Genomic DNA, 24934 nt, shown 5'->3' with positions numbered 1-24934 from the left:
ACCGCACCTGCTCACGCCACCTGATGTAACCAAACTCTAAAATGATCCAACCGGATGAATGAAAAACGGCATCTTGCTGTCTGTTCGCTGGCACACAGCGGGCGCTCAGCATCTGTTTGGCGAGGGAATGGGTGGGTGGATGGGGGATGAGTGACGGCCCCTCCTGGCCCCCCGAATGCGCCCGGGAAGCCCTAGTCGCGCCCAGATGGGAAACAATGCTTAGGGTTCCACCCCCTCCGGAGCGCGGCCACGCCCCCGGCCACGCCCCCGCCCCGCTCCTGGCTCTTATTGGACGAGGCCCGCGGGGCGGGGCCGGGCGGGGCGGGGCGCTGCAGCCCGCCGAGCCGCCCGCCAGCCGGGGGCTGGGGTCGCGCCGGCTCGGACTCCCGTCCCCGCCCGCCGCGGCCATGGAGGACGAGCGGAAGGACGGAGCCTACGGTAGGAGCCGCCTGTGGCCTGCGGCCGCCTCTGCTGAGTCGGGGGTGCCTGGGGGGAGGGGGGCCCCGGAGATCGTAAACACCCCGCTGCAGCTGGAGGGCCCGCTCCTGCTCCCCAGCCCTACATCTCGCTCTGCGTCCAGCTCACGCCCCCTGCTCCCACCAGGTCACCCCCCATCCGCTCCTCGGAGCCCCCGCTCCCCCTCCGGCGGATGGGCCGGGACGCACGGCGCATGCTCTGCCCGGGGAGGTCCCGTTATCTGGGCGACTCAGATGCCAGGCGGGGGAGGGGAGGCGCGGCGACCGGGGCTCGGAAAAGGGACAGGGCCTGAACCTCCCCCGAACCCCCTCTTCTTCCAGTCCCCTTTGACCACTTCTTCCTCCTGCCCACATCCCCCAGAAGTCGCCGTGCCGGGCTTTCGGGCAAATGGGGAAACTGAGGCAAGCCTGGGGCAGACCAGATGCTGGAGTGCAAGCCCATCGGGTCTTGCCAGCCGCCGTGGAAGGGCAGAAACAAGGGCGCCTCCGGGGAGGGGGCAGGAAGGAAGCCGGAAACAATTGAGAAAGTTTCCCCGGCCTGTGCAAGGGCTTGGGGGCTCCTGGCTCGCATTTCACGGCGTCCCGGGGACTGGCACCCCCTCCTGCGACCCTCTAAGGGCGGCCTTCGCCTCTGGGCCCCGGGGATGGGACCAAGAAGAGACCCCCCTCCCCACACACGCCCTACTGGGGCGTCCCTTTCTCTGGTTCCCACGGTGGGGGGTGCGGTCCTCAGTTTCTCCTTTCTATTCTCCATTTTGGGTCCTGAGCTGGGCACACACCTGCGAGGCATGCCTTGGGGTGAAGGGGCCCTGAAGCCCCGCCTTGTGTGACAAGGACTTCCTGGAAACTGTGAGGCTAAAGGGCTTTGGGGAGGGGGCCGGAAACGCCTCAAAAAGAATCAAGAAAAACAAGCCAACGAGAGCTGCGCTCCCTCCCCGCCCCAGGGGATTGTGGCCTCGGAAGGCTGCAGAGAGAGAGATGGGGGAGGCTGGGACCCTCCCTGCTCAGAGCGAGGCACTGGGTTCTGGCCACCACCCAACCACTCCCTTCCTTGCTTGGAGCTGCCAGCCCCGACCCGCTGAGAGGCCCCCTTGGGCTGGATTTTGGCTTAAGCCCCAGACCCTGCAGCCGGCTGCTGGTGCTCTGTTGTCCCTTGGGTGTGGCTGTCTCTGATCTGGGAATCTCAGCCTGGGGTCATGGCCAGGTCCTGCCCACCTGTGAGCGACACCTGAGGAATCTCTGGGCTCCCCCAGGCCAGGCTGGGGTGGAGTCGGGGGGCAGAGTGGACAATGATAGGATTCGCTCCAGCCTTGAGTTTAGCAAAGGGGAGCCAGCCATGGATGGGCCTGAGCAGACTCTGCAGGGCCCTGCCAGGCCCACGCCCGGCACGGGGGACTTCCATGCCCCTCAGACCTTGTGCTGGGTGCTGGGACCACAGGCCATCCGCAAGTATTCGTTGAGCATCTTACAGGCGAGGTGAGGACATGAGAACACAGTGGTGAACAAAACGGAAAATCTTTGGCTAAATATGTAATTTTAGGTTGTTGTAAGTGTTGTGAAGCAAAGAACAGGACACCGTGTGTGTGTGTGTGTGTGTGTGTGTGTGTATTGGGGGGGGCTAGAATCTGGGGTTATTTTAGGTGACCAAGGGCTGGGGGTTGAGCCGGACATGGGAAGATTTGGGACAAGTGTGTTCCAGGCAGAGGGAACAGCAAACAAACCACAGTTGCTTAATTATTTCTCACCGTGAGGCCCAGGGAGCCCGAGGTGGAGACCAGTGGAGTCTTGCTGCCAAGCCCTCACCTCTAGAGGAGCCATGTGGGTCGACTCTTTGAAGTGGGGGTCTTGCTGAGCTTGTAAATAGCCCCTTCTTATCAGAGCCCAAAACCTAGGGCACTCGGGCTGCCCCGTGAAGTCCCTGCCAGATACTGGAGAGCTTTCCTCTGGGAACAGTGTGCAACAGTGGCTCACATATCCTTCCTTTGTGCCCTAATGCCCTCTGTGAATCAACGGGTGACATCAGACAGACGCAGGCTCCGATCCTGGCTCTGATACCTAGGAGCTGTGTGGCTCTGGGCGAGTTGGTGACCTCTCTGAGACTCTGTATCCTAATCTGTCAGACTGGGCAGATCTCACTTAATGGTGGGAAGTGTTTTGTCAGGTTCCTGGTGAGCTCTCTGTGCTCGGGAGGACTCGGGCTGGTGAGGCTGGGGACGTAGATTTTCCGTGAGCTGATGGAGAAACAGCCCTCTCCGTTGACACATAGAGTTGGACTGGGCAGGGCAGGAAGCTCCCTCCTCAGCAGACACATATCTAGGGGGTGGCAGCAGCTGCAGGGGAAACCATGAAATGGCTCCTGGCCCCGATGGATGTCAGCAATGGGCACTGCCATCCTTCCTAGCCCAGCCTTGGCATGAGCAGCATGGGAAAAGATTCTAGAATCTAAAACAATAGACTCTGACAAGGGTGAAAAAAACGGAGAAAAAAGTGATGGTGCTTATTTATTTATTTTAAATTTGTTTATCTATTTTGTTTTTTTATTTGGCCAGGAAGACTGGCCCTGAGCTAACATCTGTTGCCCATCTTCCTCGTTTTGCTTGAGGAAGATTGTTGCTGAGCTAACATCTGTACCCATCTTCCTCTACTTTTTGTATGTTGGACACCGCCACAGCGTGGCTTGATGAGCCCTGCGTGGGTCCATGCTCAGGATCCAAACCTGTGAACCCTGGGCCACCGAAGCAGAGCATGTGAACTTAACCAGTACACCACCGGGCTGGCCCCTGGTGCTCATTTAAAAAGCAGATTCCATGGCTCCATTTGCGAGAGTCCAACTCAGCTGGCAGTGGGGCCCTGGCATGAGATGCATTAAAAAATACTGTTAGGGGGCTGGCCCCGTGGCCGAGGGGTTAAGTTCACACGCTCCGCTCCAGAGGCCCAGGGTTTCGTTGGTTCGAATCCTGGGCGCGGACATGGCACTGCTCATCAAACCACGCTGAGGCGGCGTCCCACATGCCACAACTAGAAGGACCCACAACTAACAAAATACACAACTATGTGCCAGGGGGCTTTGGGAGTAAAAGGAAAAATAAAATCTTTTAAAAAATATATAAAAAAGTATTGTTAGGAGAGGGTATTTACTTGTTAATTGCAAGTTTATTCTTTTTGAAAGAGATAACACTCGCATGCTTCAAAATACAAAAGGTACAAAGACTTTACAGCTTTATCCTGAAATGTCTCCCTTTTGTTCCGTCTCCCAGCGCCACACTCTTTTCTTGCAGAGCGTAAGTGTTACAACATCTTGTGTTTTCTTCCAGATGGAATCTAGGCCTCAGATCTGCACATGCAGTCATATACATAGTCTTTATTTAGTGGCTGGTTTTTTTTGCCTTTTGCAAAAATATCAGCAACTCCCTAGAGGGCTAGCTTCGCGGGGCAGGAATGCATGTCTGTTTGGTTTGAAGGCACTCCGCAAAAATTTGTTGAATGAAAAGGTGTTTGTTTCACGTGTTGCTTCTTTTTCGCTTAATATATCTTGGAGACGGTCTCTCACATTAGCGCCTGGAAAGCTTTCTCCGTCTTTTTTGACAGTTACGTAAAGTAGCCCCTTGGTGGACGGACCATCCTGTATTTAACCAATCAAGGGGAATGTTTTAAACTTTTTATTGAAGGACAGAATTCATACATAAAAGGGCACAGATCCTAGATGTGCGAGTGTCCAGGAGTTTGCACAAGGTGGATACACCCATGTAACCAGCACTCAGATGAGGACAAAAACCAAACCTTACCAGTAGCCTGGCAGCCCCTCATAACCAAGGAGGGCCTAATACTATTATTATTTTATTTTACTTTTTTTTTTGTGGTAAAAAACATGACGCAAAATTTACCATCTTAACCATTTTTAAGTGTACAGCTCAGCAGTGTTAAGTATATTCACATTGTGCTATGGCCTATTGTAAAGCCAGACTAAGAATGGCTATTATATTTGTAAATAGCTGTTAAAAAAAGAAAAAGAATATGCTATAGATAGTATGTGAAGCACAAAGCTTAAAATCTTTAATATCTGGCCCTTATCAGAAAAAATTTGCTGGTGAGAACATTTCCATCACCCCAGAAAGTTCTCTTATGCCCCTTCCCAGTCAATCCTCAAAGGGAGGGTTATTTTTACGTAGGACTTTAAACTCTTATGTAACAAAATTAATGTATTCTCTTTTGGGAGGGGGGGAGCTGAAAATTAAAAATAAGCCCTCAACCACACAGAAGATTCTAGTCTTCCATGTGAAAGAACCCTTCACACACCCTGGCCAGCTGCCTCCACCCCAGAGGTGGCCCAGCCAAGAAGTCTGTCTGAGAACCCAGCCTACTAATTTTCGTGTGTACGTGTGGCATCTGTCTCTTTTTAAAGCTCCTCAGGCTGCTTTAATGAAAAATGGTACCGTTCCCAGTGTTGGACACTATGTTGCCTTGTAAAAAAGATGAAGTAGATCTAAACTCGCTCATGGGAAACATTGTTAGTGTGTGAAATCGCAGAGTATGAGGAACAGCCAGTGTGACAGAACTGGGGAATAAATAGCTACCAATCTGCTTATGCATGTGTCCTGTAGACAGTGTCTGGAAGGAGGAAAAGGAAACCGGTCAGAGGAACTGTCCCCAGGAAGAGGAAGTGAGGGCTCCGGGCCAGGGGTGAGAGGGAGAGTGTTTTTTTTAGTCCAAAAGTTTGTTCTCCTTGACGTTTTTTATCTTGATAAGCATACGGGTTACTTCCTATAAACAAGTTCATTTGTAACTTCCCGCAGCAGACATCGCCGGTGCAGGTACCGTGTGCCAGGTTCTGTTCTGGACCCTGGAGGCACAGCAGGTGCGGTGCTTGAGCTGACATTCTAGAAAGCTGACATTCACAAGAAATGAAGACGAATGAGAAAAATTCTTAGAATGTCAGAGAAGGGCCCTGGAGAAAAATCAAGCATGAAGGAGGGGTGGGAATAATCTACGGGGATTGGAGGTGGGGTTTAACATTTTTAAATAGGGGGATCAGAAAAGATCAGCCTGAGGTGACTGGAGGAATGAGAGAGGAAGCTGCATAAAGTGTTTCAGGCAGCGCACACAGCCTGTGCAAAGGCCCTGGGGTTTGAGGAGCCGCCAGGGGGCCTGTGTGGCTGCAGTGGAGGGATGGAGGGGTAGAATGGGAGGAGGTGAGGGCAGGGAGGGGATGGAGCAGAGCGTACAGGGCCTTGTGGGCCATGGGTAAGACTTGGGCTTTTGTCTTGAGAGAGATGGGAGCCATTGAGAGTTCTAAGCTGGGGAGGGACCTGGCCTGGCCCAGGTGATCACAGGTGCCATCTGGCCTTAATGGGCTGCAAGGGGGAAGCCAGGAGACCAGGACAGAGGCAACAGCACGAGTTGAGGGGCATCGGTCACTGGGAACCAAGGTGCAAAAAAATGAGCACAGCTACAAAAAGGCGAACCCCAGAGTTCTGCCTCTCAGCCAGCTCTGTTCCGGTCCCAGCTCCACTCTTCCTCATTCTGCGCCATCGTTTACCTTTCGTATCCCCGTACCTTTCATTTATATAGAAACCGAGCCTCAGTTTCTCCACCTGTAAAATGGGGTTAACAACAGTATGGGCTCCCTCTCGTGGCTGCCTTGAGGGTTCCATGCTCGGGCTCGGCTTTGCCACTTAACCCACAGTTGGGTCCCTGGTAAATCGGAGTCATTCACGGAGCATCCGGTTCGGGAGGTGGTGTCAGGAACAGAGTTCAAACTCAGCTCCCGCTGGCTGTGTGATTTCCGGCAAGTCGTGAAGCATCTCTGTGCCTCCCTGTGCCATCTGCCCTCAGCCTTGTCGTGAGGGTTAAATGAGGTCCTGGAAGCGAGTGTCTGATTGAGCAACCTGCATACAGTAGGCGCTCTATCTTTGTTTTGGGCATGATGACCGTAGAATCGCTTTTAGCTTTAGCACCTAGATGCTGTCGCTGAGCCTTTTATCAAAGGGAGTTGGCTGGGGGACTAGGAAGTCCACTCCCCAGGCACGGACTTCTGGGAAGGCGGGGGGCGAGCGGGCCGGGCTGCATGGGCGAGGCCTTGGGGACTTGGCTGGTGGCCGGGAGCCAGGGGGTTGGGTGGCGCTGGATGTCCTGCCCCGGCATCATGACTGGCAGCCTAAGATGGTTCCCTTATCTCCCACGCACGCGGTGCTGGATGGGCCGGCCGTTGTGCCCAGCAAGGCGGGGACCCCAAGGCCACCTCCCTCGCCCCTGCCTGGTCTAATGGCCTGGCTTTCCCGTGCCTCGCCCCCCCCCACCCCAGTGTCCCCACAGCAAAGGCCTGGCTTGGAGCCAAGGGGCCTGGAGTCGCTTCGCAGCTCTGTCCCACAGCTGGTGCGGTCTGAGCCGGCAGCCTCAGTTTGCCCCTCTGTGAGACGGGACCCCGCTCCTGCTGGGGGTCCGTGGAAGCCTGGGACCCACGCCAGACTCGTGCGAAGCGCTTTGTGAGCATGGAGTCCTGGCAGCACCTAGGAAGGAAATGCAGGTGTCAGTCCCATACTCCGGACAGGAAAAGAGCCACCTGGAGCGGGAAAGGCACGGTCCATTTCCCCACCCGGTGGCAGGGAATGAATGACAGGCCTTACCGCGACCGGCTGTGACAGGAGCGCGCAGGAGACCTGGCTGGCCTGGTGTCCGGCTCAGCACGTGTGGGTTCATGGTCTAGAGACCGGGAGGCGGAAAATTTCTGTAAAAAGCCAGGGAGTGGATATTTTCAGCTTTGCAGCCACGTCCAATCTCTGGCCATGCTACTCAACTCTGCCATCGTAGCATGACAGCAGCCAGTGACAGCATGAAAACCAGCGCGGCCGTGACAGAAAACTTGACTGATGGCTGCTGGCGCCTGAATTGCAATAATTTTCTTTCTTTTTTGTGTGTGTGTGAGAAACATTAGCCATGAGCTAACTGCTGCCAATCCTCTTCGTTTTGCTGAGGAAGACTGGCCCTGAGCTAACATCGGTGCCCATCTTCCTCTACTTTACATGTGGGACGCCTGCCACAGCATAGCTTGCCAAGCGGTGCCATGTCCGCACCCGGGTTTCAAACTGACAAACCCCAGGCCGCCAAAGTGGAACCTATGCACTTAACCGCTGTGCCACTGGGCCCAAATTGCAATAATTTTCACATGACAAAATAGACTTCCTCTTTTAATGTGTTTCTGACGTTTAAAAATGGGAAGACCAGGGCCAGCCAGTGGCATAGTGGTTGACTTCGTGCGCTCTGCTTTGGCACCTGGGGTTCAAAGCTTCAGATCCTGAGTGGGGACCTACACACCACTCATCAAGCCACGCTGTGGTGGAGTCTCATATACGAAGTAGAGGAAGACTGGCACAGATGTTAGCTTGGGGCCTATCTTCCTCACCAAAAAAGAAAAGAAAGAAAGAAAGAAAGAAAAAGAGAGAGAAGACCATTCTTAGCTCTGGGTCATATGGAAACAGGCAGTGAAGGGATTTGTCCCACGGGTGACAGTTTGGCAACCCCTGGCCTAGATGGTTAAGATGCTGTGGTGAGCAGACTAATGGTCCCTCCCCCCACAAAGATGTCCATGTCTTCATTCCTGGAACCCGTGAATAGGTTGCCTCTTACGTGGCAAAAGGGAGTTTGCAGACGGGATGAAGTAAAGGACTTGGGGATGGGGAGAGAATAAGGTGGGCCCGAGGGTGAGGGTCCTTATAAAGGAAGACGGAGGCAGGGGAGTCAGAGAAGGAGATGTGACCATGGAAGCGGATGTGGGCTTGCCAGGAATGGTGGCTTCGGGGATTCAGGAGGAGGCCGCAAGCCAAGGAGTGCAGGCGGCTTCTAGAAGCTGGAACAAGGCAAGAAAACAGATTCCCCCCGAGAACCTGCAGGAGGAAGGCAGGCCAGCCGACACCTTGATTTTAGCCCATTGAAGACACACCTCGGATGTCTGACCTCTAGAACAGAAAGGTGACAAATCTGCATTGTTTAAGCCTCCACATTGGTGGTCATTGTCACAGCAGCCACAGGAAATGCGTAGAGACACCAGCTCAGGGGCTGGGCATCCCGGCTCGGCCGCCCACCGTCTTTGTGGCCACCGGCAGGGTGTTTCTCTCTGGGCCTCAGTTTCTGCATCTGTCCGATGGGGGCAATGATGTGTTCGACCTCACGCAGTTGCTGTAACTGAGGGAAACCGAGTGACGTTTTAGAAGCGTGCCTGGTACCTGGTGAACGGGGCGGTGACACAGAGGCGTGGGGGCGTCCCTCCTGTTTTTATTATTGTCTTGCAGGATTGTTGCAAAGATTCAGCAAGGTCCGTCCCCCAGGATCTTGATCAGGCTCCACACTCAGAAACCGTTAGTCCTGGCCTCGCCCCTCCCTCCAGCCCCACCGCCTGATGCTCATGAGAGCTCATGGAACCCATCAGGAAACAGTACCAGTGGTTCCTCTTGGATTTCCTGAGAGGTCACCAGGCCGGGCCCTGAGCCACGCCTCTGCCAGGCACCCCCTGCCTCTTTAGTTCCCTCTTCCAGAGGGGTGACTCAAGTTCACACAGCAAGGTCATGCCCGGCTATCCCATCCACAGCTACCAATTTCCCTGAGAGCTGTTTGAGACTTGCCCATGTCTCCTCCCCTCCCAAGCCTGGTCATGCTCCTGCTCAAACACCCTCCGTGGCTCCCACTCACCCATCGAACCTGACATAGGGACCAATCGCTTGTTGCTAGGTGTCTGGGCAGGCCGTTTGCCCTTCCAGCGCCTCAGTTTCCTCTGCTGTAAAAAGGGCTGATGAAGGGACCTCCGGGGCGGTGAAGAGCACCAGGCCAGAGTCTGAACTGCACGCCTGGGCAACGCCGGCCAGTCTGTGGCTGCTCCCCATTCTGTCCGAGAAACTTCTCTCCTCTGCCCACCTTACTGGTCTCACCTCCTATCAGATGCTAGAAACGTGCTCTTGAGTTTTCCCTTCATACTTGTCATAGTTTTGAGGTTTTATGTATTTGGTGATTAAGCCCCGTGGAATTCGTTTTGCTATGTGTTGAGGTTGGAGTCAACTTTATTTTCTTCCAAAAGGACAGTCCAGACTGCGGATCGATTTCTCCTTTCTCTGTCAACTGGACGTTCCATGTTTAGCGTGTGTTACGTTCTTTTATGCATAAAAGTCATAAACTAATTTTTTAAATACGTGCCCCTGGAAAACGCATTTTAATTTTCAGACTTAGCTATATATGCGGGGATTATATATTGTGGTTATTCACTCAACAAACACTTAGGGAGTGCCTGCTCTATGGCGGGAGCCATGCTGGGCACTGGGGACACAGCTGTGAACCAAACGGACATAAATCCCTGTCCTTGTGCAGGGGACAGGCACGGGGGCGGCGAGACACAATTCAATCCATCAGAATAGGATGGTCAGGGAAAGCTTCTCGGAGTAGGTGATGTTTGAGCAGAGGCGTGAAGGGGGTGGAGCCACATGGACATCTCAGGGAAGAGCTTTCTAGGTGGAGGGAACAGCCAGTGCAAAGGTTTTGAGGTGAGACCATGCCTGGTGAGTTTGCCGTGTAACCGAGGAGGCCCGTGAGACTGGAATGGAGCAAGCGAAGGAGAGAGCAGCAGGAGGTGAGGGCAGGGAGGGGATGGGGCAGAGCGTGCAGGGCCTTGTGGGTCACGGGGAAGCGCTGGACTTTTCCTCCGAGGAAGGTGGGAGCCATGGAGGGTTCTGGGCAGGGGAGGGAGGGGACCTGACATGACTCAGGTGCTCACCGGCTCTTCTGGCTGCTGTGGGGGGAACAGACAGCGGGGGGTGAGGGGGGGAGCTGGTAGACCAGGGTGGAGGGGCCTGCACTGGTCCAGGTGGAAGGTGATGGCCATGTGACAAGGGTCAGGGGCTGAGGAGGGCTGAGAAGTGGTTGGCTCCCGGGTAGATTCAGAGGGCAGAGTTGGCCTGAGCGCTCCAGAGGGTGGCCTGCCAGTCCTGAGTCAGGCTGGGGGTCGCTCTGGGGCTTGGATATGGCTGTGCCGGGTGTGAGTTGCCCATGAGACCCCCACGTGGGGCGCTGGGGGGCAGGCGTTATGGGGGGTGCAGCTTGGGGCTGGGCCCTCCCCAGGGACCCACATTTGGGACCCATCAGCGTGGAGCTGGTAGTTCAGTCCTGAGTCTGCAGGAGTGTCCCCAAGGGACCTTGTGGATCTGGGAAGAGAAGCGGCTGCAGCCTGGGAGGGGCCGGGACCACGGGGTTTCTCTGGGTGGCCGGGTCCCCTAAGGCCATGGCTCGCCTCCACCTCGCCTGTTTGCTGAAGCCTGTGGGCCAGGGGTCAGGCGGGGCCCCTGCAGCTGGAGGCCACTGTGGGGAGGCTGCGTTGAGGGACAAGCTGAGTTAGTGACCCAAGCCCTGGGGAGCTGGGGGCTGGTGCTTGACGCTGAGGCAGCAGCTACAATTATTGAGCACCACTTGTATATGACCACACTGCTGAGCCCCAGGCAGCCTGATGCTCCACACTGACTATATATTCCTGCCGACTTCCCCCCACGCCGACTGTCTAACGCCACGTCAAGTGTACAGCTGGCTGTACCGTAAAGTATACAGCTGGCCCCAAGGACTGTTGGGAGATGCAATGCTAACAGGCACAAGACCGAGGGAGTATACAGTCGGCATGGGGGTGGATGGTTGGTGTTGGTGTGCATGGTTGGGCATGGGGGTGCAACCAGTTGGGTTGGTGTACCCCATGTTGGCTGTACAACTCCCTGCTGCCTGAATACCCCCCACCAGCTGTGTACCCCCACGCCTACTGCATACCCCACACGGATAAAACACCATGTTGCAATTGTGTACCTCACTGTCACCTGAATGGCTCCACACCGACTGTATGCCCCCTGCTGGCGGTCCCCTTGCACCTACTGTATACCCCGATGTCTGTTGGACACCCCTACCCTGACAATCCAGTACGTCATGCCGACCGTACACCCCGTGCCGACTGTATGCCTCCTGGTGTCTGGACTTTGAGGCCAGTCTTGGTTTTAGATTTTTAGCCCCATTTCACAGATGGGGAAACTGAGGCTCAGGAAGGCGAGGCGCTGGTGTGAGTGTCCTCTGGCTCCCATGAGGCAGAAGGAACATCTGAATCCAGGGCCACCCAGTAGGACATCAGCTCCACAGGGACGGACCGCAAAGTGGGGTCTCTCCCAGCTGCTCCCAGTGGGCGCTAAATGCTTGTTCTACAAGGACAATGGCTTTAGGATTCGCAGCTGTGAGAGTGTGAATGGGATGACAGTTCAGGTGTGTAGCTTTGGGGGCCACCAAGGGACCCGGGTGGGGGGGAGCCAGGCAGGGATGTGGCCTGGGGCTGCCTGTCCCCATGCGCCCCTTCTCAAGAGACTGGCTGTGTGGATTTTTATATCACTCTCAATATTTAACTGTTGGCATTTAATGTTTAAAAAATGCGGACCAGAATAAACCTCAGCCACTGGCTGGCGAGTTTTCAGCTCAGAGACTATAATTGGGTGTTTGGACTCAGCCATCTGTCGGTTTGGCGGCGAACCTCCCCGTGCCTCAGTTTCCACCCTAGAGAACGGGGGCCCACATCAGGCGCCCTTCCAGGGCGGAGAGGTGTTCCGGGCGGTGTCGCCGGGTGGGTGGGGACGCTGGCACGGGGTGCAGCGGCCGAGCTCCCGGGGTCGGGGGGAGGGCTAAATCGGGCCGCGGGTGAGTGACGGGAGCAGCTGCCGCCAGCCCGGCTCCCCTCCCTCCCTCCCTCCTCCCCGGCCCTCCGTCCGGCCGCGGGGCTGGGGCCGGTCTGACCGGTTTGGGCCGCCCCGCCCCGCTCTCCGCGGGGAGGAGCCGCCCCGTCCGTCCGTCCGTCCCTCCCTCCACCGGACGCCGCGTCCGACCCGAGGGCCGAGGGGGCGCGGGATGGGGGACGAGCGGCTGCACTACTACGGGAAGCACGGTGGGCAGGGTCGCCCCCCGCGGGGACTCGGGGGGCATCGCGGATCGCAGCCTGGCCCCCCCCCCCCCCCCAGCGCGGGCAGCGTCCCTCCAAACCCCTGCACCCGGAGGGCCTGTCTCCGTCGCCCCCTCCCCGGGTCTCCTGCGGGAATCTTCTCCCCCAGATCCCACCTTGGACCCCCAGCGTCTCCACCGGGCGCCCTGGCGGCTGCGCAGCCGCCCGGCTGCCTCTCCTGGGGGGGATTGGGGGTGGTCGCCTGGAGGCGGGATGAGGCAGAAAACTCCCCGAGGTCTGTCAATCTTACTCCTCCCGTGGCCAGAGACACCCCTGGGGGGCATCTGGGGGTGGGTGGTCTCCCGGCTCCTTCTTGGTCCACCCAGCTCACTCTTGGTGATTTGCAGGAACGCCACAGAAGTATGACCCCACCTTCAAGGGACCCATTTACAAGAGGTAAGGGCTTCTGGGTGCCTGGGGGGAGGTTATCTCTGTTAATACTGTCCCCATCCCTGTTTCTTCACCCCCCCAATCTGTTCTCCAACAAACTAGTGATAATTATGTGTACCGATGATGAAAGGACTAATTTCCTTAATACAGAAAAAGTCCTACAAATGGATTCTTTTAATTCGGGCAAAAGATTGGAACAGATCATTTATAGAACAAGAAATACGGTAGACGATGAGGTCTGGAAAAACGCTCAAACTCACTGGAAAGTAAAGGAATGTAACTTAAAATAATAACCAAGTAGAAATTTCCCCATCACAGATTAGCAAAGGTTAAAAAGATTGACACCTATTCTACTCTGGAATGAATTGCGGTAGTCTTTTCCAGAGGGAATTTGGAAATAGGAGTTTGTTTTTTTGTTGTTTTTTTTGTTTGTTTGTTTTTTGAGGAAGATTAGCCCTGAGCTAACTGCTGCCTATCCTTCTTTTTTTTTTTTTTTTTGCTGAGGAAGACTGGCCCTGAGCTAACATCCATGCCCATCTTCCTCTACTTTATATGTGGGACGCCTACCACAGCATGGCTTGCCAAGCGTTGCTGTGTCCGCACCCGGGATCCAAACTGGCAAACCCTGGGCCACCGAAGTGGAATGTGCACACTTAACCACTGTGCCACTAGGCGGGCCCGGAAATAGGAGTTTTTTTTAAATGTGTGTCTCTTTGTTCCAAAAGCTTAAATTCTAGGGAAAAAATTCTCCCAATAAAGCTTGCACACATGGACAAAAATCCACGATGTTGCTGCCTTTTTGGAAAAGGTGAAAACCAACGATTTGCGTGTCCCTCCCATGGAACTCGTTTGACAAGTTACAGTGTGTCCTTGGGTTGGAATATTACCCAGCTGTTAAAATGTACGAGAACCTTTCTAATTAGTGACATGGGTCCCTCTCAATATGTTAAGTGGAAAAAGCAAGACACAGAACCGTGAGTGTATCATAATCACAGCTGCGTTAACAAAAAAAATTTGTTTTGAAAACATTTGTACCTAATAAATGACCCAAAGGACTCAGAGGAAGTCACTACCAGAGGTTGCTTATGTGCAGTGGCTTGTGTGGCAGAGTGACTTCTTTATTATATATGTTCCCATGTGGTTTTAATTTTTACCATGTTTGTATTGAATCTTATGATAATAAAAATAGTTTAAATTTTAAAAACCATGAACACGTAATGCTGGTAAGGATGTGGGGAGATGAGCACTCAGTCAAAAGAGAGCTGAACATTGCTGCAACCTGCTTCGAGGACAGCGTAGCGTTAGGTATTAAAATATAAACTGCTTGTGCCCTTTGGCACAGCATTAACACCGCTCAGGAGTGCGTGTCCACATGCACATGGATGTGGGTCTGTGTGTGTGGCAGAATGGGTCCATGATACCCGGGTACCAGGCTCCATCCTCATGTTGTCCCTTGCTCCCAGGGGCTGCACAGATGTCATTTGCTGTGTGTTCCTCCTCCTGGCCATCGTGGGCTACGTGGCTGTAGGCATCATAGGTGAGTGGAGGAGGGGAAGGGACTTGGGGGGTCCAGGGTGGGGGGCAAGCCACAGCCTCTGGGGCAGGAGTGGGGCTGGTGCTGAGACGTGGCAGCGCCACCGCCTCCCTGGCTCCCTCCACAGCCTGGACCCACGGGGACCCTCGAAAGGTGATCTACCCCACTGACAGCCGAGGCGAATTCTGCGGGCAGAAGGGCACAAAAAATGCGTGAGTCTGGCTCTGTGGGGCCTGGCAGGGCTGGGGAGGAGTGGACAGGAGGGTTTCGTGAGCACTGAGAAGGTTCTAGGCTTCTCCCACCTCCATCCGTCCATTAGTCCAGTCAACAGGTATGTATAAAAGTCCCATCATGCCCGAGTTTCTGTCCTAGGCCTTGGGGACACTGCACTCAACGAGACATTGCGTCTTATCCCCTGGTGGCCCATGTTTGAGGGCAGAGACAGAGCAGAGACAATGTCGCATCTGAAGTCAGGTGGTGATAAACAGTGGGTGAGGTAAAAGAGGGGCTTCAGTGCGGGCTGTGCCCCTCCCTGGCTGTGTGACCTAGGGCGAGTGTCTCCACCTCTCTGGGCCTCATTTTCCTCATCTCTAAAATGGGAATCATAACTGTCTCACACTCACGAGGCTGTCGTGATGGTTAGACAAGCCCATATATGCACAGAGCTTAGCACAGTGCCTGGATGGAGTTGCTGCTGCTGTCATTATTACCATTATAGTTGTCGTTTTCATTAAGATATTTTTATATGGGTGGTTGAGAAGACTTGACACTTTCCATCTCCCTTCCCCAACCCCAGGAACAAATCCTTCCTGTTTTATTTCAACATCGTGAAGTGTGCCAGCCCCCTGGTCCTGCTGGAATTTCAGTGTCCCACCCCCCAGGTGACGCGTTCCCTCCCGTCCTCTTCCCATTCCCGCTTTGCATCCGCAGGTCCTTTCCCCCTGTAGTGACGGCTCCTCTTCCAGCCCTTCCTCTTTCCCTGGCAAACGGGAGGTGGGACCCCCGTCCTGAGTGGGGTCGAACGTCTGTCTCGATCCCACCCAACAACCCCTGCTTCCTGCCCCCCAAGATCTGTGTGGAGAAATGTCCCGACCGCTACCTCACCCTCCTGAGCGCTTACGGGTCCCAGGACTTCACCTACTACAAGCAGTTCTGTGTGCCCGGCGTACAGAAGAGCAAGGTGAGTGGCAGAAGAGCAAGGTGAGTGGCGGCGGGCGGCGGGCTGCGGGGGCGCCCGGGCGGGCCAGGCGGCAGGGGCTGGTCTGGGGATGAAGCCCCGCCCTCCTCTCCCTCTGCAGGGTGTGCCTGAGTTGCTTCGGGATGGCGACTGCCCGGCTGTCCTCACTCCCAGCAAACCCCGTGAGTCTGGGGTCCCGTGAGCTCGGGCGGGGCGGGGGGGAGGTCTCGGGCTCAGCCTGATGGTCCCATCCCCCACTCCGCAGTGGCCCGGAGATGCTTCCCAGCCATCCACGCCCACAAGGGGGTCCTCATGGTGGGCAACGAGACCACGTATGAGGATGGGCTTGGTTCTCGGAAAAACATCACGGAGCTGGTGGAGGGCGCCAAGTGAGGACCACTGTGCATCACGCTGGCGTCGCGCTTCCCTGGGTGGGACGGGGCATCCCCTGGGGCTGGCCCCATCGGGGGAGGGGCTGTGACTCCAGCCATGTCCGCCGTCCCCCAGGAAGGCCAACGGGGTCCTGGAGGCGCGGCAGCTGGCCATGAGGATCTTTGAAGACTACACGGTCTCCTGGTACTGGATCATCATGTAAGCGGGGTCGGAGGTGGCCGACCCAGGCTGCGCAGTCTGAGGCTGGCGGGAGGCTGGGGTCCGCTCACACACCCATTCTATCCCCCAGCGGCCTGGTCATCGCCATGGTGATGAGCCTCCTGTTTATCATCCTGCTCCGCTTCGTGGCTGGCATCATGGTCTGGGTGATGATTGTCATGGTGATTCTCGTGCTGGGCTACGGTGCGTCTCCCCTCCCCTCCCCACAGTCTGCAAAATGCCAGTGCTCTTTGACCTGGCCATGGCGCCTCGAGAATCTTCTCCGAAGCCATCAGGCAGCCACTGTCTTTTACTTGGTGTGTTTCGGGGGAAGATGTTCATCTCAGCATTGTTTACGAGAGCAGACTCTTGGAAACAACCTCAGTGCTCACCCCTCGGGGATGGCTTAATCGTAGTCTTGCAAACCGGGGCCTGGATCTGTGTTTGATCAGCATCGAGAGGCGTTCTCAAGTAGATAACTTAGCTCCATGGTTAAGGATGCTCTGGCACCAGGAAGCCGGGGATCCAAATGCTGGCTCTGCCAATTCCTCGCTCTGTGACCTTGGGCTGGTGACTCAACTTCCCTGTGCCTTCATTTCTTCCTCTATAAAATGGGGATAATGAGTGTTTACTGGTAGGAGGCTGAATGAGAAGGAGACAGGGTGCAGATGAGATGGGAGGAGGGCCTGTGGCACCCAGAGGCAACTCTTGAAATCCAGGGTTTCATATTCTGATGACTCGCTTAAACTTTCTGGGAGGAAAATGCCTGAAATGGGACCCAATCTGAGGACACAGATATTAAAATATTCATGTTAATAGTGGTTTCTAGCTGGGTGCCAGCATTTTAGGTGACTAGTTTTTTCACTTTATATGTATTTTACAATTTTATTCTGCAAAAAGCGAAGAATGCTGAAAATCTGTAATGTTACCCCACTGAATGGTAACACCCATGTCCTCCCTCTCCACCCGTGAATCATTGTCACAGAGTGGCAAAGGGGGTCAGAGGAAAGCCTCAGGCCACACAGCATCCTGACCCCTATTTACTCACTCATTCATTCATCAAACATGTATTGAGTGCCTACCGTGTCCTGGGCAGTTTTTCAGGTGCTGGGCTTATAGCAATGAATAAAACAGGACAAATCCTTGCTCTCATGGAACTTATATTCCTGGGGGTGTGGGGAAAATGGACAAGAAATAAATAAACCAGAAAAGCCCTCTAGGATGTCAACGTAGAGAGTGGCAATCCGAAGCTGGAGTATGAGAGGGTGTGATTCTCAATTCGGGCAGGGGATCTGGAAGGTCTTATGAGAAGGTGATATTTGAGCAGAGACTGGAGGGTGTGAGGGATCCAGTCAGGAGAGAATGGACCAGGCAGTAGGTACAGCAAGTACAAAGGTCCTGGGGCAGAGGCAAGCAAGGGCAGCCCCTCTCAGCCTCGTTTTTTGCTTCTGGTAAATGGGGGTGGTCGGTCCTCCTTTGTAACATTGGGGGAGCAGCCGGCGGGTTGAGGTCAGTCGTGGCATACTGGTGTCTCTGTGCAGGAATATTCCACTGCTACATGGAATACGCCCGACTGCGTGGTGAGGCTGGCTCCGACGTCTCCCTGATGGACCTCGGCTTCCAGACGGACTTCCGCGTCTACCTGCACCTGCGGCAGACCTGGAAGGCCTTCAGTGAGTCCCAGCCCCCCAGTCCTGCCCCCAGTGAGGCCTGGGAGGGAGTGGGGGGCCCCAGCAGCTCGCAGATGCAGCCACTCTCTGCCCCCTACAGTGATAATTCTGAGCATCCTGGAGGTAATTATCATCTTACTGCTCATCTTCCTACGGAAGAGAATTCTCATTGCCATTGCACTCATCAAAGAGGCCAGCAGGTGGGTGCCAGGGTGCCAGGGGGTCCGGCTGGGGTGGTCCAGGGTTGCTCGGGCCCTGACGCCTGTGTCTCTGCTCCTCCCCAGGGCCGTGGGATATGTCATGTGCTCCCTGCTGTACCCGCTGGTCACTTTCTTCCTGTTGTGCCTCTGCATCGCCTACTGGGCTAGCACTGCTGTGTATCCACCATCACACCCTGATCCTCGACCCTGGGGGCGGCTAAGGGCCAAACTTGCCTGGAACTGACCCGCACTTGGGGGCAGGGCCACAAGCTGGTGGGGGGATGGATCCTTTCCCACAAGCCCCTGGGGGCCCTAATCCCAGATCCCCGGATTTCTTAACGAGCTTCCAGCTTCCTGTCCACTTCCAACGAAGCCATCTACAAGATCTTCAATGACAGCGCCTGCCCACTTGCTGGGAAAACCTGCAACCCTGAGGTGAGCGTCTGGAGGTGGGGGGGCAAGTGTTTCCCCAGCAGCCCACAGATGATCTGAAACCTCTCATCCCGACTTGGGAACCATTCGACAAATATTTGGCGCCTACTGTATGCCAGGTGCTGGATGTGGGGAGCATGGAAGGGAAGAGATCCAACTTGGCAGCACCCCCCAGTGCTGAACCACCCACCCTTTTCCTCTGACTTCATTTCCTGACCCCCCACCCCTCTTGTAACCCCATGATGGCCAGTTCTTGCTACTAGAACCCCTTCTTTGCCTTTCACAAGCCCCTATCCTGACCCCTCTGGTCAACGATCCCTACCGTTGCTTCTAGAACCCCTCTTATAAGCCCCTATTTTGAACCCCCAATTTCTTGACTTAATTCTGATCCCCATTACTCCTGTCCCACACCATGGTCTATCTGACCCGGCCTTGATGCCCAGAGCCACTCTGAACCCTTGGCCCCTATGTTGTGATCCAGCTCTGTGTCCCTCCCGCAGACTTTCCCCTCCTCCAACGAATCCCACCTGTGCCCCGGCGCCCACTGCCAGTTCGCCTTCTATGGCGGGGAGTCGGGCTACCACCGGGCCCTGCTGGGCCTGCAGGTCTTCAATGTCTTCATGTTCTTCTGGCTGGCCAACTTCGTGCTGGCCCTGGGCCAGGTCACGCTGGCTGGGGCCTTCGCCTCCTACTACTGGGCCTTCAACAAGCCAGACGACCTGCCTGCCTTCCCGCTCTTCTCCGCCTTCGGCCGGGCGCTCAGGTGGGACCCAGGGTGGGCTGGGGGGTGGGGGCGAGATGGGGTGGAGGAGGCCTGGCCGGGCCATTGACCGTGTTTGCTGCCCGTAGGTACCACACAGGCTCCCTGGCCTTTGGCGCCCTCATTCTGGCCATTGTGCAGATCATCCGAGTGATGCTGGAGTACTTGGATCAGCGCCTGAAAGGTGCGGCCTGCGCGCTGCTGGCATTGGCTCCCACCAGGGGGCGGGGCTGAGGGGGAGACAGGGATTGGTTCTTGCTTGGGGGGGCGGAGCTAAGGTGATGGAACAGTGATTGGTTTCCGACTGTGGTGCAGGGAGAATGTTTCGGGTGATTGGTTCCTGCGATGGAGGAGGGGCCGAGAGCCTATTGGGCGGAGTTCTTACCACTGGGCGGGGGGGGGGGGGGGGGGGGGTGGGGGTGGCGGGCCAAGAGTCCTGGGCCACCGTTGGTTCTTGAAGCAAGACCTGGGCGGGGCTAAGACTAGTTTTGTAGTTGCAAAGCAGGGGCTGTGGGGCTGGGATTGGTTGTGCTTTGGGGTGGGGCCAAGGCGGCAGCAAGGATTGGCTTGTGCCTGGGAGGCGGGGCCAGGGCAGCAGTGCTTGTTGTGATTGGTTCCTGTCTTGGAGGCTGGTCTCAAAGGCTCCAAGATTTGGTCCCTGGTTGGGGGCGGCGCTGAGGGTCTTGGGCCAACTTGTGTCCTACTTGGGTGGGGGTGGGTAGCACCCCGAGGGTCCTTGATAGGTCTCCTCTCCCTTCTCTTTGAGAAGGTGGGCTCTGGGAGTCCGGGACTGGCAAGTGCGTGTAATGAACAGGTGGGAGGTCCCTAGCCGGCTGGGCGGGTCTCCCCTCACCTCTGCATCCCTCCTTTCTCTCCCAGCTGCAGAGAACAGGTTTGCCAAGTTCCTCATGACCTGTCTTAAATGCTGCTTCTGGTGTCTGGAGAAGTTTATCAAATTCCTCAACCGGAATGCCTATATCATGGTGAGCAGGCCCAGGAGGGAACCGACCCAGCAGCTCCTGCTGAGTGGGAGGAGCCCTCATTCCCACCCCCGGGCCCTGACCCCTCCCTCCCGCCTCCCTGCAGATTGCCATCTACGGCACCAACTTCTGCACCTCGGCCAGGAACGCCTTCTTCCTGCTCATGAGAAACATCATCAGGTTAGGGGAAACACCATCCTCTCATCTCCTCCCTCCTCCCACTGTCCCTGCGCCCGCGTTCACACCTGCTTCTCACCCTCCCCTGCAGAGTGGCGGTCCTAGACAAAGTTACCGACTTCCTCTTCCTCTTGGGCAAACTTCTGATCGTGGGGAGCGTGGGTGAGTGCCGCTCACCCAGCCTCTTGGGCTGTGGGAGCCTGTTGGGGGCGACTTGTGAACTGCTCTTGGGCCCCATGTCTTCTGTGATGACTGTCATCTTCTTGGGGGCGGGTACTTCCTTTAGCCAGAATCTTCAACCCCCTCAGTTTCCTCCCCTCTTCCAGGAATCCTGGCTTTCTTCTTCTTCACCCACCGTATCAGGATCGTGCAGGACACAGCACCGCCTCTGAATTATTACTGGGTTCCTATACTGGTATGGACCTTTGGGGATGGGCATGAGTCTGAGGAGAAGGAGGTGTTGGAACTCTTCTGGCCTCCTTTGGACAGATGCAGATGGGGGTCAGAGGTGGGGGGTTGATTATTTATTCAGTCTACAAACATTTATGAAGCACCTACTGTGTAACAGACACGGGGAGGGGGGTGTCCCTCTAGAGGCCTTACAGTTCAGAGGTAAATAGATATTGACCAATAACGATATAGGTGGACGTGCGATTGCAAACTGGTAGGTGCCACAGGGCAGAATGACAGGGAACTCTTCCAGCCTGTGGTGGAGGATGGGGGCAGGCCTGGGAATCCAGGTGGCTTCCCTGTGGAAGTGATGTCGGATCTAAGGTCTGAAGGAATGCAGGCCACATCCTGGCAGAAGGAATAACAAGTACGGAGGCCCAGAGGCAGGGCTTTGACAGGAGCAGTGAGGAAACCAGTATGGCTGGTGTGAAGGGGGGAGGAGGTGACAGGGCCCTTAGAGGGGTTAGGTCATCCCCTGAGAGCAGTGTGGTACCTATATGAGTGCAGGCCTCAGAGCCCAACGACCTAGATTTTTATCTGGTTCTTTGTCCACTAGTTCTACGATGAGTAACTTTCAGCGAGTTATTTAATCTCTCTAAGGTCCACTCACTTCAGTCCCTAAGTGTTTATCAGGTACCTGCCAAGGTCCTGTGAGTCTCCAAATTGCTGAGGGTATAGCAGTAAAGGGGGCAGACATAGTCTAGCCGGGATGTGGGCATTAAATCTGTAACACCCTAAACATGCATAAAATTGCAGCTGGACTAAGGCCTCAGAGGAGGGCTACGTGGTGCTAGGAGAGCAAAAAATGGTCTAGATGTCAGAGGCGGCTTCTTGGAGGAGATGGTCCCTGAGGACTTGATGGTTGATCTGAAAGCAGAAAGATAAGGAGGTGTAAACTAGACTAAGTGAGGGTAGCAGCATGTGCAAAGGCCCTGGTGTTGAAGAGAGCAAGGAGTGGATGGTAGGAGGTCAGATGTTATTCTCAGGAGGGCTCATCAGCAGGGGAATGACATGAGCCCAGCAAGGGAGGGCCGTGGTGGGTGGGGATTGCCCAGGGCAAACGCTGGGGTGAAAACAGTTCCTCTCACCTCGCCCAGACAGTGATCGTTGGCTCCTACCTGATTGCCCATGGCTTCTTCAGCGTCTATGGCATGTGTGTGGACACGTTGTTCCTCTGCTTCTGTGAGTGACCCCTCCCCCCGACCCTGGCGGGGCCCTGACTCCCTTCTCCCCTCTGGGCAGAACATCTCCCTCCAATGAGACTACATAGTCACCTGCCCGGTGCCCCCAGCTTCCCCAGGGACTGGCTGTCCTTCGTCCTAGCGCCCCGGCATGCCCTCTCGGCTTCCTCCTGCGCTCAGAGCTGCTCCATCCTTGCGTCCCCTGGTCCAGGCTGCAGCGGGGACGCACTCTGCCCCTGGGCCCTCGGCTTCGGAGTTTCTGGCTTTGTCGGGGGGATCCGTGGCTGCCACTAACTCTGGTCTCTCCATCTGTCTGTTTTTTTGTTCTCTCTCTTCTCTTCCTCTCCTCCATGCCTGCTGGCTTCCCTGTTCCTCCCTGCCTCCCTCTTTCCCTCCCTTCCTGACCACCCCATGTTCCCCCTGCTGGTTCCTGGGGGGAGCCCAGGTGAGGACCTGGAAAGAAATGACGGCTCTCAGCAGCGACCCTACTTCATGTCGCCCGAGCTGAGAGACATCCTGTTGAAGGGGAGTGCCGAGGAGGGGAAGCGGGTGGAAGTCGAGGAGTAGAGAGGGAGGGAGGTGGTTGGGGGGCCCACAGGCCTCCTCGGTAACTCCCTGTAGGTGGGGGGTGCATGCGGGGCTCTTCCTTGCCTGGGAGTGGGGAGCGAGTGTGTGTCCCGTTTCTGAGCCCACCACAGTCTGCCCCTCTCCGGTCCCAGCGTGTCTTGCTTCCTAACCCTCTGAGGCTTCTCTGTGGCCCCCATCCGCCCGCCCTGTCCCCAGAGGCCACTGTCCCGGGGCTCCCCTCATGCCACCTGCTCTGGGACCTCTCTCTGCAGTGGAGGACCTGGAAAGGAATGATGGCTCGGCCGAGAGGCCTTACTTCATGTCTTCCAACCTCAAGAAGCTCTTGAACAAGACCAACAAGTAGCCGGCGGAGTCCTAAAGGCCCCACCCTCCCACGCCTCCCTGGAAAATCTCACACTGGGTGCTCAGCAGCTGGGTCAGAACCCCCAGCCCACTGGGCTCACCCCAAATCCTATCACTGCCGCCCCCATGCCCCGATATCTGGTTACCACCAGTTTCCAGGGACCTAGAGGACCTGGGGCATCTCCTCCCCATGCCAAGGGGCAGTCATATTTTTCAAGACTGTGCAGGTCATTCCAGCCTTGGGTGACTGGCCTGCGTGGGAAGAAGTCCACTGAGGTCCCTTGATGTCTGGCAGGCGACGGGGCCGACCTCTGTGGGCTGCCCCACGCTTCCTGTCCCTGTCGCGACGGGACAGCATCTGTGTCGGCTGGAGCGGCGGCTGCAGTAAGCTCCAGCTCCTGAGGGCCCCGGTGACTTGCATCTACTCCGGCCAGGCCCCAGCCTCTTTTCATGGCTGAACAACTGGCTCGCGGCTGCCACGGGCATTTCTGTATTATTTTTTTTAACCTGGACGTGCATTAAAGGGTCTATGAGCCTTTTCTGTCTGTCTCCGCAGTCGAGGGGGCCGCTGAGGAGCGCCTTCATGGCTGGTGTGGGACCGTAGGTGCCCAGGTGGGGGTGTCTCCTGGCATGGGAGGGGAGAGAGAGACTGTTGGGGGAGGCAGACGGGAGCAGGCTGTGCGGACCGCCCAGCGCAGGGGGAGGAGACCGCTAATGGCTGCTTAATGGAAACCTGCTGGCTGGCTGGCTGGAGGAGTCGGCCGAATTTCGCCCTTCCTCTGCCAGTTATTGACACAGCTCTCTTTGTAAGAGACAAGAAACTGAATCCACCCAGGGGAGGATTTCAGGGGAAGGAGTGGGGAGCAGATGCCGGCCAGCCCGGGCCCCCCCGGCCCAGCCACTTCGCCTTGAGGATTCTTTTGCCAAACTTGTTGAACTCAGGGTGCCTGGTCTGCCGGGTCCCCCTTCGCCATATCCCAACATCCCCGAGTTCGTTTTTGCTCGTCGGCACCGTTCCACGATCCCGGAGAGGCAGAAATGCCAGCCTGGGGTCTGTGTCTCCTGTGCCTGCCCCAGCCCTCCTGCCCCTGGTTCTGTCCACACAGCCCTGCGTGTAACTGCATTCCGACCACTAATAAAGTGCCTATTGAACAGAGCGGGGCCTGGACTGTTTGTGAGGGAGTGGGAGGCTGGGAGGGGGAACCCCAGCTTCCACTGCTCTGGGATTCTGAGTCCGGGCGACTCCCCTAGGAGTCTGCTCCCCGCACCCCCGTCTGCGCCTGAATTCCAGCGCGCGGGCAGCTCAGATTTCTTTCGAACAATTGTCCATTATTAGGTTCTGATCCCCAGACTCCAGAAGGCGGTGATGGCCGCCCACCTCCTCGGTCACACGGCTGGACACGTGCCACCAGGCCTGCTTTGTCCCCGGGCCCAGGCACCTGAGCGCCACAGTCTAGTCCAGCCACTTGGGAGCCGCCCAGCTGCAGAGCAGGGCGCGGCCGCCCCGAGGCTCGCGGCTGCCCCCTGGTGCCGGCTGCCCGCCTTTGCATGCTAACTGCCCTCCTCCCTCCGCACCCCGCCCCGGAATTCTTTCTTAATTAGCCATTGCTGTTTTGAGTCTTTTCCATCCGCGTTCCAGGACGCTCATCATTCTGCCGAGGAGGAAATTAAGGCAGAGAGGTTGGGTGATGTGTCTGAATGTTGCCCAGAGGAAAAGGGGCAGAGAAGGCGCTGGAATCCAGGTCTCTGACCCTGAAGCCCTCATCCCACACCCTGTGCTGATGCCCTCTGGGTACCCCGCTCACCTCCACCCTCTGAGTTTGTTCTTTCCTTGCCACCCCGCCCCCCGCCCCACCTCCTGTTAGCCCCGCCTCCAACATAGCCGCTAAACCTGCCCACTTCTCCCCTGTCTTCAGCTCCCACTGTCACTCATCTGGACAGTGCAGTCTCTTTCCTTGGTCCCTGGCCCTCGCTATTCCCTCCCCTCCTCCACT

At 56.2% G+C, this 24934-nt stretch overlaps 1 protein-coding gene and 1 long non-coding RNA gene across 6 annotated transcripts; one reads left to right on the top strand and one right to left on the bottom strand.

Moving 5' to 3' along the window:
* Nucleotides 1-286: 286 nt before the first annotated feature.
* SLC44A2 (solute carrier family 44 member 2) lies at nucleotides 287-24096 on the top strand. Of its 4 annotated transcripts, none has more exons than XM_023645419.2 (22): nucleotides 287-438; nucleotides 12816-12864; nucleotides 14322-14395; nucleotides 14520-14604; nucleotides 15189-15273; nucleotides 15462-15572; nucleotides 15691-15751; nucleotides 15835-15958; nucleotides 16077-16160; nucleotides 16252-16364; nucleotides 17702-17833; nucleotides 17931-18030; nucleotides 18115-18207; nucleotides 18381-18465; nucleotides 18963-19225; nucleotides 19312-19406; nucleotides 20102-20205; nucleotides 20309-20382; nucleotides 20471-20541; nucleotides 20706-20794; nucleotides 21927-22011; nucleotides 22456-24096. In XM_023645419.2, exons 1-22 carry the CDS (start codon nucleotides 408-410, stop codon nucleotides 22575-22577), a joined length of 2130 nt encoding a protein of 709 aa, XP_023501187.1. In that variant the 5' UTR covers nucleotides 287-407; the 3' UTR covers nucleotides 22578-24096. The 4 variants fall into 4 exon arrangements, with proteins under 4 accessions (XP_023501187.1, XP_070130212.1, XP_001915871.2 ...); XM_070274111.1 differs by having other exon boundaries at nucleotides 288-438; nucleotides 22850-24096; XM_001915836.5 differs by lacking the exon at nucleotides 287-438 and adding an exon at nucleotides 12220-12414 and having other exon boundaries at nucleotides 22850-24096.
* On the bottom strand, nucleotides 3610-9371 carry LOC138925162 (uncharacterized). 2 transcript variants are annotated; one of them, XR_011440993.1, is made up of 4 exons: nucleotides 9159-9371; nucleotides 8413-8654; nucleotides 7100-7200; nucleotides 3610-6982 (listed from the first exon to the last, which is right to left on the bottom strand). It is a non-coding gene; the product is annotated as an uncharacterized lncRNA (long non-coding RNA). The 2 variants fall into 2 exon arrangements; XR_011440994.1 differs by having other exon boundaries at nucleotides 4312-6982; nucleotides 8427-8654; nucleotides 9159-9352.
* Nucleotides 24097-24934: the final 838 nt, after the last annotated feature.

The sequence above is a fragment of the Equus caballus genome, chromosome 7, assembly GCF_041296265.1.
Source record: "Equus caballus isolate H_3958 breed thoroughbred chromosome 7, TB-T2T, whole genome shotgun sequence".
Lineage (NCBI taxonomy): Eukaryota > Metazoa > Chordata > Mammalia > Perissodactyla > Equidae > Equus > Equus caballus.
Note: the sequence above shows the minus strand (reverse complement) of the source record. Positions and strands in the feature narration are given on the sequence as shown.